The 18,931-nt window shown below is 38.4% G+C and overlaps 1 protein-coding gene across 3 annotated transcripts in view; it reads right to left on the bottom strand.

The window, feature by feature from the left end:
* Window positions 1–1,366: 1,366 nt before the first annotated feature.
* Window positions 1,367–18,931, bottom strand: part of ITGB1 (integrin subunit beta 1) — a 48,464-nt gene continuing 30,899 nt past the window's right edge. For 2 of the 3 annotated variants that reach the window (XM_059819062.1, XM_059819064.1), the window contains 9 exons: window positions 18,607–18,696; window positions 17,719–17,859; window positions 17,385–17,587; window positions 15,133–15,371; window positions 13,403–13,625; window positions 11,945–12,177; window positions 9,650–9,816; window positions 8,730–8,810; window positions 2,551–2,590 (listed from right to left, as the gene is read on the bottom strand). In XM_059819062.1, the coding sequence (XP_059675045.1) occupies window positions 8,736–8,810; window positions 9,650–9,816; window positions 11,945–12,177; window positions 13,403–13,625; window positions 15,133–15,371; window positions 17,385–17,587; window positions 17,719–17,859; window positions 18,607–18,696 (1,371 nt within the window). In that variant the 3' untranslated portion in view covers window positions 2,551–2,590; window positions 8,730–8,735. Of the gene's footprint in view, window positions 2,591–8,729; window positions 8,811–9,649; window positions 9,817–11,944; window positions 12,178–13,402; window positions 13,626–15,132; window positions 15,372–17,384; window positions 17,588–17,718; window positions 17,860–18,606; window positions 18,697–18,931 lie in introns of all 3 variants that reach the window. The other variant, XM_059819063.1, reaches the window with a different exon arrangement.

Genomic DNA, 18,931 nt, shown 5'->3' with positions numbered 1-18,931 from the left:
AGGCTGTTTTGGTTGCCTTAGTTGGAAGGGCAATACAAGAAAGAGGATTCACGATGCAAGAACTACTCCAGAGCAGTACTGTGGACTCTGTTATGAAGGATGGCAGGCTAAATTATTGCGCAGCTTCTTCCCATCTGTGAGTTTGCTCTCATTTGTGCCAACCAGCAGAAAATGTACCTGTTGCCAAATCCGGTAGCCCAAGAAAAGCAAGGCTGCAGCAGCTCCATGTCCCCAGGTACAACCGTAGTGAGCCTAAGCATGTATTCCCAGTAAGCATGTGCATGCACCCAAAACATGTCTACAGTACATACATACACACACACAGCATCACAGACAGAAAACAGCACTCATGGAAATACGAAGAGGACCAATGTCCTCCTCCCCTTTGCCTTTCCAGCTGATTGGAATGAAAGGCCATTAGTGGGAACTTCAGACCTATCCATAATGCCCATCCCTCCCGCTGCTGTGCTTAGACACTCAGTCTACCCAGCAGCTGCCCCCTGGATCTCTGCTCTCCCCTGCTGCTGCCACCTGTGCCTGCCCTGCTCCAGCGGCTGCTGCAAACCACCCCCCTTGCACACTGCCACACGCACCCACCTGCCCACCCCAACACACGACAGATCTCTCCCGTAACCGGCCTTAGACAACCATGTCTGCCTTGTAACTGGACTTTGGATCCTCTTGTCTCCAGTGGCTTTCCTCATAGAGGGACAGAGGCAGACACACACACACAGCCCAACCTCTCAGTCAATATCCCTTTCCCACTTCAGGGAAACCAGGCACCTTTGCCCTCAGAAGGAGGTTAAAAGGGACATTTAGAACAGATCCCCATAGCTTCTCAGGATAACCTGAAGTACCAACAATTTAAAAAAAAAAAAAAACACGAATCATACAGATCCTATCAATATACTTTAGGAATTTATTTAATTACAAAGTGGCTTTGATAATCTATCTAGAACATTATACCCTTTAAAAAAGCTTGGAAGACTTTCTTTTCCTACAATATGCAGTAATGTTTCTCATTTGTTGTGTGTTGTCAAACAACATTAACCAAATAGTCCATTTGCTAGAACAGTTATTAAACTACAGAACTTCTTTAGCACACATGCAAATGAAAGCCTGGGGCTTTACATCAAGGGCCACTGTATGCAACACGAAGCGCTGTGCTGCACCCTGGCCTTTGTGCATTTTATACCACAGCTAATGTTTGCTACTTAAGATCACTTCTGCTTAACTTGCCTCAGATTTCATCTAAAGGACATATTTGGTATTATTACAATGTCTATTACCTCTTGCCCAAATAGACACAGTTCTCAGGTTTTTTGAATGGTATCAACTTCTACAAGACAAAGAGACGAGATTTAAGTATTTTAAGATACTTTTATTTAATAAATAACTTCAGTAATAGCACTGTAAAAAGTGAACATCTGTTAAAATAAAAAGGCACTTAAAACAAGAATATGACTATGATGCGGTTTGAATGGTCAAAGGCAAATATACATGGCACATGTCAAGAATGATGTGTGACTCATGTCACATGACAAACTACGCAATCTTAGCTACAGGGTAAAGGCAAATTTACAGCTAAGACTGCCCAAAAAAAAAGCAAAAAAAAAAGCTTTGTGTTGATACAAAAATATTACAAAAAGAATCGCAACCAAATACGTTAAACAGATTAGAAGGGTGACAAAGCACCAGGCTTTAAACCAAGGAAACGTTACAGAATAGAGACACAGTATGACGTAAGGCCCTTATGTGTTTTGAGGATGTCTTGGTAAGGTACTTTATGATACTGCCACCCAGGGCTTGAATTTACAAAAGAAAAACTAAGCAAGTTACCAGTCAGCAACTTTTTCAGTAATGGCACGTGTTTTAAAGCTATTTTTTCCTTCTTAACATTCTTCTCAGACACTTTTCTTTTAACCATAACCTGGCAACAAGCAACTTAAAAATTAAAAATAAGTATGCACACACTTTTCAGTCTTTTACACTGCTCACTTCCCACTTACTCAACTTACCATATACTTAATCATATGTCTAGCAAGTAGAAGACCAATTAACCACCAGCTCCATGCTACAAGAGTTTAATTATATCTGCAAACTCAAGCCCTGATTTCCCTGTAAAGCTAAAAAGTTTAATACTAAATGGCTAGGCAGAGCCCTCATGCTGATTGCTTCAACCATTTCCCTCCCAGTCGTGCCACTGCAGTATCGCACCCTGCAGGAGACCTGGATTCACAGCACGGGAGTGGAAAAGGCCAAAAAGGCACCATGTGACCTTAGTGACTAGGCTACACAGTCTCAAGTTTTTTTTTTTGTCAGACCCCTGGCACTGATTACTTTTATTTGCAAAAAAAATAAAAATAAAAAATTACATATGGTACATTTTCAAAAACCTGCACAGGAAAACAAACCTATATGTAATGAATTAGTAAAATCACTGCAGTTTGCCCTAAATCTACCTTACTGTGACTACAAAAGTTGCTATGCTGCATACAGTGTTGTGAAGTTATACAAGCAGTGTTCATTTTCCCTCATATTTAGGATTGACCACAGTTGTCACTGCACTCTTGTAAATAGGATTTTCACCCTAGAAAAAGAAAAATATTTATATTAACATTTAAAGAGATGAAAAAAGCACTGTGTTTGCAAGAAGTGTAAAAATCAGCCTAAGAAATCAGCTTAAGGAATTACCCATTAATGTTTTGTTTGTACACACAAACAGCTTAAGTCAAACTACTTTTCCCTCTAGCAACTTGAACAAAGGCATGCTCAGCTAATAAAGCAAAGGGTTAGGGCACAGTCCTGTTCCGTTTACACCACAGATTTCCTTCAAAGCTGCTGAACCTCACAGGGTCACCTCAGAGCTGAGCCATCAACTCAGGGGTCTGCAGCCCATGATGTTTTTTAAAAAAGAACAGAATTGTAAACAACATTCATTGAAACCATGACTGACCACAGACCACATTTTGCTACAAAAAACATTTAAATAGCTTATCTTGTATCATAATTTAATTCTAGAAACGAAGTGGAAAGGCTTGTACTATTTTGAGAATACACATTCAACATATATTGAACATTCAGTACTTGTCATTCTCATTTTATTCCTGCAGGTCCCTTAACCCCCGTATGCACAGAATGCACAGTTAAAACTAAGAAACTTCTGTACTGGTGCAAATGCTGTAATAAAAACATTATTTCTAATGACATGAGAAATGCCTACAGAACAACCGCTTACATCTCTCTTGCAGAGATTTGAAAACCTCTAAATTAACCTTATTTTAAGCTTCCTTTGTTCCCAGGTTTCCTTTTATCTCGGTAAATCTTACTCCATTTATGGCATCTTTGCATACTTAAGATGAACAGCTTGAACTCAATATTAATAGATAAACCTTAGTAGAAGAAAGGGCTACCACTGGGACTCTACTGATACAGCCTGGATCTGCAGTACTGTGCTCTTACCACAACCTGAACCTCAACCTAAATAGATGTTGTTTACGAGCATAAAGCTCTTCTGTGCATACACAAGTAATTCCCGAGATAATTCAGCACAGTGCAGATGTCAGCCTGAGTGCAGTTCTGGCCAGAACCGTATCTGGCCTTCATCAGCAGTAAAGGAATCTCTCTTCCTCGGAAGTTCCCTGCAATGTGAGATGGCCTATATAACCACATTAATTCAATTCTACTCTATTGAATTATATGGTGTTTAAAATATTGCAGGTTAAAACTATTTTTCCTACAGTCAATTAAAGGTAATCCTCCCCCTAGACACACAAACACCAGGAGTGTCTGATTTTTCAGGGTCATAAGCCTGGAAAATCAGCTGGGAATACCACAGGATGTGCCAAAAGGTGACAAGGCAAGCAAGAAACCAACTTGGTGTGAAATTGTCGTATCACAATCCCTGGGAAGTTTGTTGCCATCTATCTGCAAGACATGGTATGGGGCAAGTAACCGGTCTACCCCAACAGCAGCAGCTGCTGCTAAGGAAGACCATTTAGCTGGTGTACTGCCTTTCTGTCATGGTTCCTCTCCCAGAAAAAGGGTGTTTCTCCTTAAAGCCAGCTTCTCTACATGCAAAGAGCAATGAGGCACATCCAATCCCACCTGGACCTGAGACTTCATCCTAGCCTCTCAAGTCCAGCAATAACCTGCATTGCTGGACAATAGAAGTCAAGATTCTCCGTTCACTCTTCTCAAGATCTGAGTCAATGTCCTCTGGCTTGAGGTGAAGGAGGAACTAGGTGTCCAGTGCTGGCAATACTTCACAAATACATTGTAACAGCAAAAGACCCTTCTTACAGTTCCCAGGCCAACCCTGTCCTGATTAAAAGTATATCAGCTACTGGTTTGGAAAGGAATGGGGAGTAAAGATTTTTTTTATTTTTTTATTTTTTTTTTTTTTTTTTAAATCATGGAAATACAGTGTTGTGGTTAGTTCTCAGCCAGAAAAATCAATCAATGCAAAATTACACACCCCCCCAATATTTTTAATAAAAAGCTTTGCAATAGCATGATGTAAATGAAACTGGAAAAACATCCAGGGATGAGGGATTTAATCTGTAACTTAAGTATTTCATTATGCCTCAAAGTTCTTGGCAATGTATGTTGTTTGTTTCCTAGACAAGTTTTAATGGAGAATTCTTAAAAATATAAATATAGATCAGTAAAGTTTATCATGCAGAGAAAGTGGGTAAGCTTAATAAGCTGGATCATATGCAGACTATAAGATTTGCCCAGCTTTTCAACAGCAAGACATTATATGATACTTGTTAGACTGTGTTTGTAAACCTCAACATTTTACAACACAGACTACCCACCCCCAGCACATACAGGGAGGTATATGTTTACATTTTCTGCTTTGTAAGAGACAGGTAACTTCTATCAGACAGCGTAGGAATCGGTCCAAAGGTTAGGAATAGAACTTGGAAATTCACAGGGTGCTGTGCATACAATTAATTTGAATTTGGAATCAGGTTCAAAATGCAATTTGCATAGTAATACTGTAAATATTTTACTATAATGCTTTTTCAAGAGAAATCAGAATTTTACATTTACATGCTCTTTATTTAGCATAAGTCCTACTTACAAAGACATTGAAACGCTGTACTGTCTTCCCTCGTACTTGCATTTTAAGATCCCAAGAACTCTCAGAAGCACAGCGTGGGATTTAGGTCACTGAATAAGGCACTTAAGTAGGTGTCTCCCTGTGTCAGTTGAGTGTCTCAGTTCCCATTACAAATAATGGAGATTTAGTCAACACACAGAGAACTATTCAGCTTAACACAACCTTTCCTTTGATCAGCTAACTGGCTCTTGAGGCTCTGCTGCCTATAACCCCAACATAAGCGCCTGATGGATTTGCAAGTCCTTTCCTGCTATCTTCTGTTAGACAGGCAGCAACAGCCCTGGCCTTCCCAGTCATACTCGATCACCGTGTCTCAGCCCTGGTGTGGCGAGGTCTCCTACAGATAGCTTATCATTAAAACTAACATGGAAGTAGTAAATAAGTGTCCACTAGTCCAATGCAACTCTCACCTCGCTTAGGGCCCCTCACAGCTGGCACATGGTACAGACTTTCAGAGATTAGCAGCATTTCAGATTTTTAACTGGCCACTAAAACATGGTATTCCAAACTTGCTGTCTTGGACAAATACCACTGTTTTTAAATAAATCTATTTTCTTTATGCCACTGCAGAGAATACACTGGTTTAAGCATGCAAAGTTAGGGAAAACACTTTCACCACATAACCCTATAAATGAAAACACCACACACACTTAAACCAAAATAAAAATTAACAAACAATAACTATATACAAGATCGAGTGAAATACATTAAAAGAAAGATGGAGGTATTTAAAAAAAAGTACCTTCAGCAGAGAATAAAGAGCTATGTTGTTGCAAAAGTATTCATTTTCAACTAGACTGGGCTGTTCAGAGGGTAACAGTTCAGTCTAGTGTTGCATAAAGATGAACCTATTATATAGGATGTTTGATTAACCTTCTTACTCCTTTTTTCTCCACGGACTTACTGTTTCAACAGCTACTTAAATTACCTTTATAGTGGGTTTAAGTCCAAAGTCACTGCAAGAAACTGCACTCTAGAATATTTAAACTCATCCTCATACATTGATCAAAAGCTGGTTCTTACTATTTTCAGCTCTCATTAATATCCACCATTATTTAACAGTAATATAAAACGAGTCATCTGTCAACCTGTAAATACGGCAATTGCATCAGAGGATGAAGCAAAGGCCAAGGTTAAGGGCAGCACAGACGACAGAGGGCGTCATCTACCACGACTGGATGACTAGAGGAAAGCAGCGAGCCTGCTATTACGTAAATACTCTTTCAACAGCACAAATCTCAACCAGACAGGCAGTGAAGACAGCACGGCCTGACAGCGGTGAAAGAACACTAAGACAAGGAGCTATGCTGCAGGCCAAGGGCAAATTGAACTCCATTCACCCTAGCTGGCTTAAGCATCAACTGCAAGGATACTGTGGTGCCAAGTCATTCACAGCATCATGGACCAGGACTGGTGAAATATTTGGGCACCTGGTCCATGAAAAGCTTTGCAGTGCTGCAGTTTACTCACTGCAGTAACCAAGCCACATGTGTGTATGACCACTGTGGAAGAGGGGGAAGGGTCACACAAACTTTACACAGTTTATTTTATTGTATACGTGTATACCTGGAGGGAACCTACTGCAGTGTAATTTTCTTGAAATGGGATTTCAGGTGACTTTCTTGCCTTAGCGATACAAGACAACTCTTTCTTCACTTAAATGAAAGGTTACTTCAACAATCTAAAAACCCCAGAAAATCTTAGTTATAAGGAAAAGAAGGATTTTCTTCTTTTACTTCCTGTGAGTCACCTATTCTGCCAACACTGATCTCCTCCTTTTCGGTGGCCAATAAAGCTAAACCCACCTCCCTCTCTCCCCAAAGTTCTGATATTTCTATGAATACCAAAAAACCATCATGTTTAAAAAAACCACACTCTTTCATACTTTTAATCTTCACAATGAGTGAAACAAAAGGCCAGAAGTCAATCCCTTCATTTACACAAGAAGAAAGCTTTCTGCAAGAAGTACGTTTTGAGGAGAAATGGCAGCACTGAGGACATTAGATCCTGAAAGAGTCATGGGGCAGAGAACGAGAGCACAGAATGGAAGTTACACACCGTATGGTTTGTTAGACACTTGTTCTACATGCAACAGAAAGTACACAATTAAGTGAATAGCAGAAGAGAAGGTAACAGAGACTTAACCAGATGGATTATGTGAAATGTTAGAAAAGAACAAGAACTCCATTTCCTCCCCAGAATAACCACCTCTGAGAAGAAAAATGGAAAGGAGGTACATGTGGTCGGTGTGGCAAGCAAAATGAACATTTTTACAATCAATTTTGGACACACTGCGAAGTGAAATGATTGCAAAGAGAAAAGGAAAGTACATTTCATCAAGGAAGGGCTCAGAATGCTAGACAAAGTATCTGAAATCGTTGTCACAGTGAGGACAGATAAGAGCTTAAGGACTCTTAATTCCTGCTTTCTCCCCTCATTTTTCCCTTTACAAAAATGTTTGAGTGCAACACTGAAAAATGGAGACAGAATAAAATTAGAGATACAGATCCCTCCTTTCCACTAGTTCCTGAAAAAAGCCCTTGGATATTTAAAGTGATGTGCTGCCTTCCTGACTTCTTCATTCCCCTCCCTCTAATCTGATCTCTATACTTCTCTCTCAATGCTTTTCTGACATCTATTCCCCATCTCTTTCTCTCTTTCTCACTCCTTCCCCAGCAGCTGGGGATCCCAGGGAAGGAAGAGAACACCTAAAGCATTCAAAAAAGTACAACCTTAAAGTCTACAGAAGGTATCTATCACTTCTGGTTTACTGACTTGCTCTTCTGGATACTGCTGTTTATGAAGTCAGCATTTCCAAGCAGACATGAGGTGTTCAGGCAGAGTTTTGGAGGGACTAAGAAACTGGGGGAAAATGCATCTGGAGGGGACAAGAACCTTTCCTCCTCTCTTACGAATGCTTTTTTTGTGGAGGCCCGTTAAGCTGGCTGGCTGGGCTACAAGGACTGTGATATTGCCAGTTTCAATAGAAACAGGGATGGAAAAAATAAGATGCATGTTTAATTATCAAGTCAGTAGAGTATATGCATTTCACGCTTTAAATACAGGCTAGTTCTATACTAGGTTAATAAGCCAAAGCAGTGGAAAAAAAAAAAAAAATCTGTAAGGCTACTGTGAATGTTCCCAGAGTTATTCCAATAAAAACAGTTATATTTATAGGCTGGGATATCTGAGGAGTATCTAAGCTAGTTTTGCAAACCTATCAACTTTAAGCAAACTGACTGCTGATTTGAGGAAATAGAAGAAAAACCCTCCCTTGAATGCTGTGTCTCTCCACAATCCAAAGAGCTTCTTCAATTCTAACAGCTGTTCTATTATATAGCCACATATTTACACCACCCCCACCCCCAAATCACTTGTAAAATAGTTTAAGCCAGTAATGGTGGTATTAGTAAGCAAGCAATCTTGCTGTCAAAACAAGTTAAAAATTTTCAAGCTGCATTCCTTAAAACCCCAGAATCAAAGCAGCAGTAGATAAACTGAGCAAGACTCAAACTGTGATTAACTGACTGTGACACACAGTGAGTTTGAAGCTACATGCAAAGGGAAAAAAAAAAGCAAGAAAATGAAAGAAGATACAAACTGAGACTTAGAGACCAGCTTTACGTCCATAGTTTGGATTCTTGAAATTGTTAATAGGGCTCTTGTATATTGGATTTTCTTGCTGAAGTAAAAGAAACGGTCAATGTCGAAAAATTCAACAGGAAAAAAAGAAATGTAACATTCTCAACTATCACCGAAAAAATCATGCTGTACGCAAAGAAAAGCGTTAGTAATTATTTTTCCAGCGTAGAATTAATTAATTTTCTTAAATAAAAACAAACTATTTCCTAGGACACTTTTTAAAATTATTCTCTCATCAAGCATACATGGGTGTTGATTTCTACAGAAATGTAGCAAAGGGTTTTTGATTAGCAGATTCCTAAAATTTCCCAGAGGCAGTGACCCTATAGCCTATGTAAGCCTATAAGGCCATAGGCTTGTTTTTCTTGCATACTTTTCCGTTGACAATGGGTTGGGAAGATTTCAACAAACCAATACCAGCCATGATTTTATGACCAGTTATTGAAATCTCCCAACTAAACCTGTAGGAGTATTTACAAGATCTGTCATAAGCATAAAATTTTCTTCTTCATTTTATACGTCTCATCTTCTAATAAACATCTTAATAATATGTTGTAAAGTGTGGTAGAACTGCAAAGCTGAACTACTCTGTCACCATCACATTTTCTCTCTGAAATTTTCTTTCAGCCGAAGGTACTATCGTTTTTCTAACCCAAGAGGTACTTCTCAAAGAAGGTGGGGTTTTTTGGTGGGTTTTTTTTTCCCTGCTAGTGGTAACACAACATGTTTTAACGTTGGCTTAAAATAAGAATATTTCTACTCCTCCATAGGCCAAAAGGCAGAAATACAATCTGAAACATTTAAGGCAAGTGAACAAAAACCTTCTATTTCTTCCTCACCTACTGTAGCTTTTATACAGATAAAAGCCTCTTGACTTACCGTATCCCACTTGGCATTCATCTTCTCCTTTTCAAATTTAGCAAATTCTCTTCTGTCATGAATGATCATTAGTAGCTTCCAAATCAATAATAATGCAAGTCCAATAAGAACAATTCCAGCAACCACACCAGCTACAATGGGAATGATGTCAGGGCCGCTGGGGCATTCTAGGGAACAAAGCAAGGGAAGCATGATTTTACAAAATGGTAAAGGTAATGCATATCCAGTTGCTTTTAAAATTTTATTTTGTATTGAAGCCAGTATTTTGAATATCAGAGATATGCCAATACTATTTTCCTTTCAAAAAATGGAAGTTTTAGAACGTGTACATCCTGTAACATTCCAGCTTATTTTTATCCTACTAATTTGTGTTTAATCTTAGCAATAGAACAATTCATGTTGTTACACACTGCTAACCCCTTAAGCTGTTCATCTAGAGTATTAGAGTAAAATAACTAGCAATTGTATTTTAAACATGCAAGAGCTCCAAGTCAAAGGTGGTGCTGGAGGGATAAACCAGGTAGACTACAAACGCAGATTAGCAAAACAGTCCCCACACACTCTATCAACAGTGTTACAGAAAAAGGGTGTTCCTCATTTTACCTCAGTTGGCTGCTATTGCTAATAGCTGATATATAGAGAAAAGTAATAGCTTTGCTTCTGAGACAGATTTTTTTTTTTTTTTTTTTTAGGGTATTTCCTCAGCTTGGGAATTGCCTTCTGCTGAAATAAATTTTTCATAAAAAAAGGCACATCATCTTCGATTAAAAATATCATGTACTTTAAAAATAAGTGAATTAGGTGTTTGAAAAGAGTAATACAGATGCAAAATTATTTAAGGCGACTGACATAGGAAATAATAATCCTCCAAAACAAAACCCAACTCTTCTATTAATATAAAATCCTCAATAATCACAAACTGAACAAGGGCTTTTGCAGAGCTCAATGCACAGACTGGAGGAGTCAGGAGCAAATAAATGCAACTCCTGTGCTGTCAATAGGAATACTGCTTCCCTCCAAACTGCAGACTCCTAATCTTGGTAGCTGCCTCTGTAGGAGCAAGGGAAGTGGAAAGGGACACAGCAGGAATTCCTTGGGAACCAGTAAGCGACAAGTGTCTGCTCCACCAAATACAGCTCTACTGAACAGAGCTTGTTCCTTCAGCACTTGTATGGCACAAAATTAAGGTGCCTCCTGGTGCATGAAGGCTTGATTCAGCTCTTAACTAAGGCAACAGAAGTCTATCCATGAAGAAAAAGTCAAACTCCAAAAGTGTAGGGCATGTCTTCTTTTAGGACAAGTCACCACAGGGCTGAAGGTCCTCCTCTATACTTTGGACTACATTTTTAGAGAACTTAAAACATTCTGAATTGAGGTGGTATTTATTTCTAAGAGCCACTAACCACTGCTCTGTATCAAGTGATGATCACCCAAATGATCAATTTGGAAAATTCCTTGAGTAGAATACAGCACTAAACCTTTCAATACACAAGTAAGGTTTGTATTTTGTATCAGGCTTATAAAAATCAGGAGACCACACACTGCTGATGCACACTGTTAGATGCAACATGCAGTGATTCAGACTACAATACTCTTGGTAAATAAATGGTAAATTACCGATCAAGCTATAGAATTGTTCTCTCTTTTTTGTATCAAAAGATTGAACAAAATCAAGAACGGTTGACTATTAAGGATTAACCAAGCAAAAGGCTTTTCAGATCTATTCTTGAAGGTACCTCAGTTAAGTAAAAGCAAAGGCTCCCAGCATGAAATAATTTAAGCAGTTTGCAGCACAGTACACAACTTTGTGTTGTTTTTTTGTGTAAGACTGGTCCCATATTATAAAGAAAGGGAAAAGAAAAAAGCAAGAAAACCCCACAGACACCATTGTTTCTAACCTGTAGCACAAGCCCAATCAAAAAAAATTATCAAAATTCAGATATCTAGGACTTGCTACACAACAGGTAAAACACGCCTGCAAAGTATGTCAAGTGGAAACATGAGCTGCTTTAACAAATATACGTATCTGATTGACTTTTTGTTTTTTTAAAAACAAAACCTGTTTCTGTTAGCCTAAAGGTTTGGAAAAAAAACCCAACCCCTAGATCTAGAGAGACTTCTGTTTTTCTAAAGCCACTCAAGTTCCAGACATCCAAAACTCTCACTCAGGGAATAGGTACCTATTTCCGAATGCATCTAACTCACACAAATCAACCAGAGCTACTTTGTAGTACACAACAACTGCATGAATTAACAACAAAGATGAAGGGAGAGCAGGCAATATCACGTTCATACCTGGGGTCTCTACCACGTGGACATTGGCTTCACCATTTGAGTTGACAGAATATGTGAAGTAAAACCAGCAGTCATCAACATCCTTTTCTTTGCAATGAGACAATGGATCGGGCTGTCCGGGCTGCGGCAACTTGTCTCTACTTTCTACCCGTGTCATGTTGAAATGCATACATTCCTGAGAACATGTTTCCTTCTTTTCTCCCTTATCGAAAGCTCTACATTGAACACAGTCCCTGTGGAAGTACAAATCAGAAACAATGCTTTTTAATATGTTCATGGAAGATTTCTAGCATTTAATCTAAAGAAACGTAAAGGAGGAAATGTGAAAAGAAATCCCACCAACGCCAACCCTTTCGCCATAAAGGCCAGGAAAAAAATAAAGCAAGACACAGCTTTTTACCAGCCAGAATGTTTATGTACCTTCTGATTAACAAAAGCCCCCTTTAATAAATTCCTCCTTCCCTGAGTGACCCACAAGCTTCAAGGACAGGAAAAAAAAAATTACTTAAATCTCTAAAAGGAAATAAGGCTAAAACTTTTTCAACACCTCTACCTGGAAAACGAATACTCTCAGAGAAGGCAGTGTAGGAACAGAATATTTACAGTGAAACAGTATGTGCGAGACAGACGGGTTAAAAAGAACAAACTGATTGACAGTCTTTACAGTAGGATATCACTCTGAATAACTCACTGAAAAAAGCAGACTGAGCAGGATTTTTATAGTAAAAAGACTGTGCTGAGAGAAAACCTTAAAGTCAGCTGCACAAAGCCAGGCATCAGCCCAGCCACTAATCAAACTTATTTCAAAGTTTCCGTGCAGAAAATGCTTGGTTTCCAAAAACCTGGATTTCCAAAGGCAGGGATGCAAATTTCATTGGCCCCCACAAATCTAGGTTTATTTTTTGACTGTCAAGATAGTTTGACTTTTTCAATAGCGTTTCAGAATAAGTTTTAAGCAAAAAGCTTAGCTGAGGTTTTAACTACTCTGGAAATTGCACAGTATACATACACTTTGGTTACATTACTTTCAAAAGGTCAAGATGATGGGACTTCACAGCCTGTCACATTATAGACCTATGCTCCCGCCAGCTCTGGATGGCTGTCAATAATCATGAAATAGGGGAAAGCTGTAACCTGCCCAAGTCAATCTGAATGGTTAAAACTGATTTAACATAGTGTACACATTTCTGTGCCTAACAAAAAATGGCAGGGGAAGAATTTAAGAAGTAATTACTCTACCTGGAAGCAATCAAAATACTGTATTAATAATGTTTTGTTTGTAATTATTGATTCTCACCCAACGACTTTTACTGTCTAAAGGGATGATATGATACGATGTCCCTGTATTCCAGGGCATCAAAAGCCCAGTATCAAAAGCCTCATTTTAAAAATTCTGCACATGTAAATATCACAGACTCAAATGCATAGAAGCTTGGACTTGGTTTTCTAGGGACTTACTTGTGTTCTGCACAGACACCGAGGCAAGTCTGACACATTTCACATGTGGGGCCTTGGAATTTGGGATCTGTACAATTACAGGTCCCACATTCGCAGGTTCCTCTTCCGTTGCAAATTTGCCCATTAGATGCCATACATGGAAAAGTATCCAAAGAACAATCACACGCGCTGCCAGTGAAGTTAGGGAAACACTCGCACACTCTGCATTTGCAGATACCGTTTCCTGTGCATTGAAAAGATATTTCAGTGAAATGAAGTCTAATATAAAACATAAGATTTGTGACAGTAAGAAATAAATATTCACCATCTCAGGATAGATACAGGGAAAAGAAAACCCTTGTGCAGAGATAATGAAGACACTAATGAATTAAAGAACTACAAAGTAAGTTTTTTAGCTCCTTGAAAAACTACTTACAGGCATTTCTCCCCTTTTCCCATTCTCCTACATTTGGATTTCCTTTCATAAACAAAATAACATGACTAGGGAAAGCTGATCAAGAACAGTATAATGTGATGGCCATATCTCCCGGGCGGAGAGCACTACAGCACTGCTCCAGTTCACAATTTTATATGTATATAGATCCATTGATCACTACTGTCTTTGTATCTATCACTATGTAAATTTATAAAGCAACACCCAAAAAGATGAGGAATGCACTAACTTAGACTTCACAACACAGAAAAATCAAGTATCTTTGGCTCCCTAGAACACCACCATTCAGCTGCTGTACTTCTGACCTCATCCACGCAACCAAACTTTATGCTCCTTACACTCCATACACAGGAAACAAGATAACTGTATCTCCAGAAAGGCGATTTGGATGAAATGGAAAGCTCTTTAGCTACACCCCACCTTCTCTGTTGAGAATAAAGTGTTTAGGTCAATACTTATCTGTCACCGTATATTTTGGAATACCACCACCATTGCTCCTACCCTTTGTGGAGCTGGTGAGCCATAGGTGTATTCTGAGCAAATCAGACAGATGGAGGTATTCTCATAACTCAATTAAAGCTTAGTGGTTTCTCTGCTTTGTTTTTGTATCACAGTCAAAATTGAGGTGGTAGTTACACTCCTACCAGGTACTTCCACATGCAAAGCAGCCTAGGGAAGTTATAGGACAAAAATATATGCCGCAAAATAATTTAGACACTGGCTGCTGGAGGATTTTCTAAATTGCTTTTGATTTTGGGAATTAACTGCCATCAGTCTTGTTTCAAGCACTTAAGATGTTTTTCTGGATCTTGCACATTCTAATCTTCACTTACGCTTCGGAATAGTCTCAAGACAGCATCTCACTGGTATCTTGTCAAGCACTGAGTCAAGCACTCACTATTACAAGTAAACTGAGGTCATTATCTCTTTTTATTGACGCAGTGGTTACACTGAGCCAATATAAGATTATAATCTCAGGCCAGTTGTCTCAGCATTCTTTACTATAATACCTGAGGGTAATTCTGTAATAAACAGCAGAAGTCAAGTTCACTGTACATCCTTCTTGGAGCTGTGATGCAAGGAAAGTGAAATGTGTATTAACACACTATACGTTCATGATCAGAGAGCTGTTTTATTAATAGACTTTTTCAACCACTACATCTGTGGATATTCTCATCTCTGTTATCAAGTAGCTATGATCTATAAGCTAAGTATCACTACTCTACAGGGTGGAGTTGACAGACTTGTAAACTGCTGGCCAGTTTTGCCTGCAGAGAGCTCTGAAGTGGTTTCTCACCTCCACAAATCAAACCATTTGATCGATCACAGTTGAAGTTATCACATTCACAATATTTGCCAGAATACACTTCATTGGTGTTTTCTCTTTTCTTGCACACACACTGTCCGCAAATGCATTCTCCATTGTTACTACATATTTCTGTACTGTTCTCCCTCCTGCAGTAAGCATCCATATCCTCACTATTTACTTCATCTGTACTACATTCACATAGTCTTCCAATACGTCCTTCATTACATCTGCAAGGTAAAAACACAACTGAAAATATAAACTTAAAAGTCATACAATAAAAAGACTGCAAAAATAGCACAAAGAACAGGAGTAAAAGTGACTATTCTCTCAAGGGATATTCTAAGTTAAACTTCAAATAAGATTTCCAGCTGACATCGACATAGCCATTCCGGAAGCTGCTGGAGCAAACTGGACTAAGTTGCTCCTATGCTGACTACTTATTTCAGGCAACAAACTATGTGTCACCACCTCTAACTAAATTGCCACATAACCACTATTAATCCCTCTCTCATGTGACAGAACAATATTTATTTTTAAGTGACAGTGACTGTTCACTGTAGCTGCTGTCTTCTTTCAATGAAAAGATTTCCCACGAACAGCAATTAGGCAGGACAGTAGATAATCTTCAGAGCTGCTGATCTGAGATCTTCAGGGATCAGCACTTCTAATTATCAAGGTTAAAATATCCAGGAACAAACGGAGGTTGTTGTTGTTCCCAGCAGTGATTGACGAACTGTTGTGGGGCATCAGAGACAATGCTTCCATCACGAAACTGCTAGTGTTGCAAAAGCAAAAGGCTGTTCTTACTCACAGGTCTGTTCTCCCTTGTGTGAAACCATGGGGACACCAGTGTCAGCTATACCAAGTTTAATGTCATTCTACACAATGATGGGAAAAATCTGCTTTCCTTACTTAAAGGGAACATCAAAAACTGACTGCAAAATGGAGCAATGTATCCAGTATTTATGGCCCAAAGTGGCTTATTCCTCAACTTACAGAATACTAAGCATTTAGGGGGCCGTAACTCAGTCTTTCAAACACCCTATTAACCACCACTAACAAATTCACCAGGCAGATGATAGTCAGTTCTATGCCAAAAGTCCTCTAAGATTGAACTAAGTATCTTTTGCTTTATTTTTAATAATAGTCACGTATTAAACCATGAGGAATGAGACTTACAAATTTTATTTCAGTTACAGCTCATTGAGCAGGAACCAATATTGGTTTCCAAAGTCCTGGATCTTGTTCTCCTAGAGAAGCACTTAAGTTCATGCTGCTCTTCCTGTTTTCATCTCAAGTGTTTCCAGGAAAAAAAAAGTTTTCATTTTTGCTGTAGATTTCTTGGAGGGCAAAAAAAGGCTAAAACCTTGACTTACTAGGTTGATCTTCAACCAGTCTCCACTGAAACTCTAAGATTTTGCTCTGCTTTCATTGTGTGTCATTCATTGTGTGCAATTCTAGAAAATCCAGTACCATTTTACTTAATTTTCAAATGTGTAATAAGGGATACACATCTAATCTAATCCCTGTGATCGGCAGTAATGGACATTTCAAAGGCATATATGTACAAAAAAGTTCTCTAAATCTTTCAGAATATATATATATGCATGCAATTAGAAGAAACATTGTAATAAGACCCCGAAATGTCTGAAATAAAGCAGGGAGAAGAGATTGGGGATGTCATCCAAAATAAAAGGTTGTTCTTTTATGACTTTTTACTCTTCCTTGCTATGAAACAATTGGTGCCAATCTGGGTGGGAGCTCCTACCAAAAAACTAGGAAGCCTTTGTATTTCTCAAAATCAGCAGACCTCACATTAGAAGAATATAATTAGATCAGTATGAATACTTGTAAAAATATCACAGATTAATCCCATTCATTTTGTTCCATAAATCCATAATTTTGCCATATTACACGGACCCCGAAATTAAATAAACAAACAGGAAAAGCAGTAAGACCTATACCATTTAAAGGACTGACTCAAGGCCAAATTCAAACTTTGACTTGTACAATAGTGCCAATCTAATGATCAATACTATGAATTTCAGCATATGGATTATTTGCAGAGATAAGACAGCATGTCAAAATATCCTAAAAGAAATAGGTCTGTAACAGTAATTCTTGTTCCTTCACTAAAAAAAAAAAAAAAATCAGTAAAACCAAATAAACACTAATTAAGAAAACAAAGCTCTGCTTGTCTTTCCCTTTTGCAAAAATAAATAAAATGTCTATTTATTTACCTGCATGCACCACATTCAAATGTTCCGTTTCCTTCATGGCAGGCTGGACTATTAGGTTCTCCTTCACTTTGACACTGACATTCACAGATGAACTGGAGATTAATTTCCACTTCTTCAGTGAATCCCAGTGGTTTAATTTTAATTGTTTCATTTTGTCCTTTCTTTGGACATTCGTTAGCTGTTACATTAATCTCAAATTTAACCTGTAAAAAGTATAAAGGAAGTGCCACATTACTAAAAGGAGTTTTGTCTGTACTATTAAAAAAAACCTACTGAGTGTTGGACATTTTAAATAATTTTATATTTGAGTAGCATCACATATACTGTAAGTTACCTCATCTCCGATTGAAATGTTAGAACATTTCCTTCCATCTTCTTGTGTGTCATTCACTCCATTCTTGCAGAAAGACTTATAACTGATCGTCACTCCTTTTGGTAGCTTACTGTTTTCCAGGATAACCTCTGAAGAAAGGGACTAAACCAATAGTTATTAACTAACTTCAAATTGAGTCACATAAGCATTTTGCTGGGGAAAAAAAAGACATTATGCAACTATGCACAGTCTAAGCACCAATCCCATGGGTACACTGGAATTACATAAACTCCAACACGCCAAGAAACACCAGCCCAGTGCTGCCCACAGTCATGCCACAGTGACCCCTTCTCTTGGCTGAACCTTGTTATACAGGGTCAGGGCAGGTCTCCACAGATGTTGGAGGTGCTTGTTTGCCCCGTGTACTCCAAAGGAAAAAATGGGGCTCATTTACACAACACAGCTATGAAAAAAGTATTTTGGGGCCAAGCCCAGGAGTCCCTGATGTTGATGGAGACATTTTCTTTGGGGTCAAGAGGTTGCAAAATGACCCTTTTCTCTTCCATGTGAAAGTAAGGCAAGAACTGAAGGTGCTGAAGAAACAGTGTAGTTTTTGGCTATGGATTTTATTTTTTAAAAAGGGAAAACACGGATGATAAAACAACATTACAAAGAAAAAGTTAAGTGGCTTTAAGAGTGTATGTTTCCAATCTTCCAACCTCTTATTGCCATAGTGTCTGAACGACTAACGTGGTTTTACTGCAATGGCAGTGTATTTATGATTTAGGATACTCGCTTCCTATTTTGTAGAAATAAATAAAATCCACCTTGGAGTATCTGCCTGAAAAACTCATAATAACTTAGAAGGAAGAAAAATTAATATAAAACTGGAATAAAATCTGAACTTACATTGTATGCATCAATGATCAGCTGAATCACATTGCTGGAGTTTGAAGACAATGTTCCCACTGCTGATTTCGGTATCAGATTTTTCAATTCCTTTCAATATTTACAAAAGTAAAAGGAAAATCATAGTCTTACTAACAAACAAAGTATAATTCGTACTATAAATATCTGTATGGTGATATAATGCTTTAGTGGATTAACTAGTCAAGATCAATACTTCTAGGCTACAGTGTTGCCAGTGATCTTCACAATTTTTGACCTTATGCATAGCACTACTAATATAAACAAATATCCAGCCTTTTCTTCTCCTTTGCATTTTCATTTCATT

Source organism: Gavia stellata, chromosome 6 (genome assembly GCF_030936135.1).
Source record: "Gavia stellata isolate bGavSte3 chromosome 6, bGavSte3.hap2, whole genome shotgun sequence".
Taxonomy (NCBI): domain Eukaryota; kingdom Metazoa; phylum Chordata; class Aves; order Gaviiformes; family Gaviidae; genus Gavia; species Gavia stellata.
The sequence above is the reverse complement of the archived record's forward strand: the minus strand, read 5'-3'. Positions and strand labels throughout refer to the sequence as shown.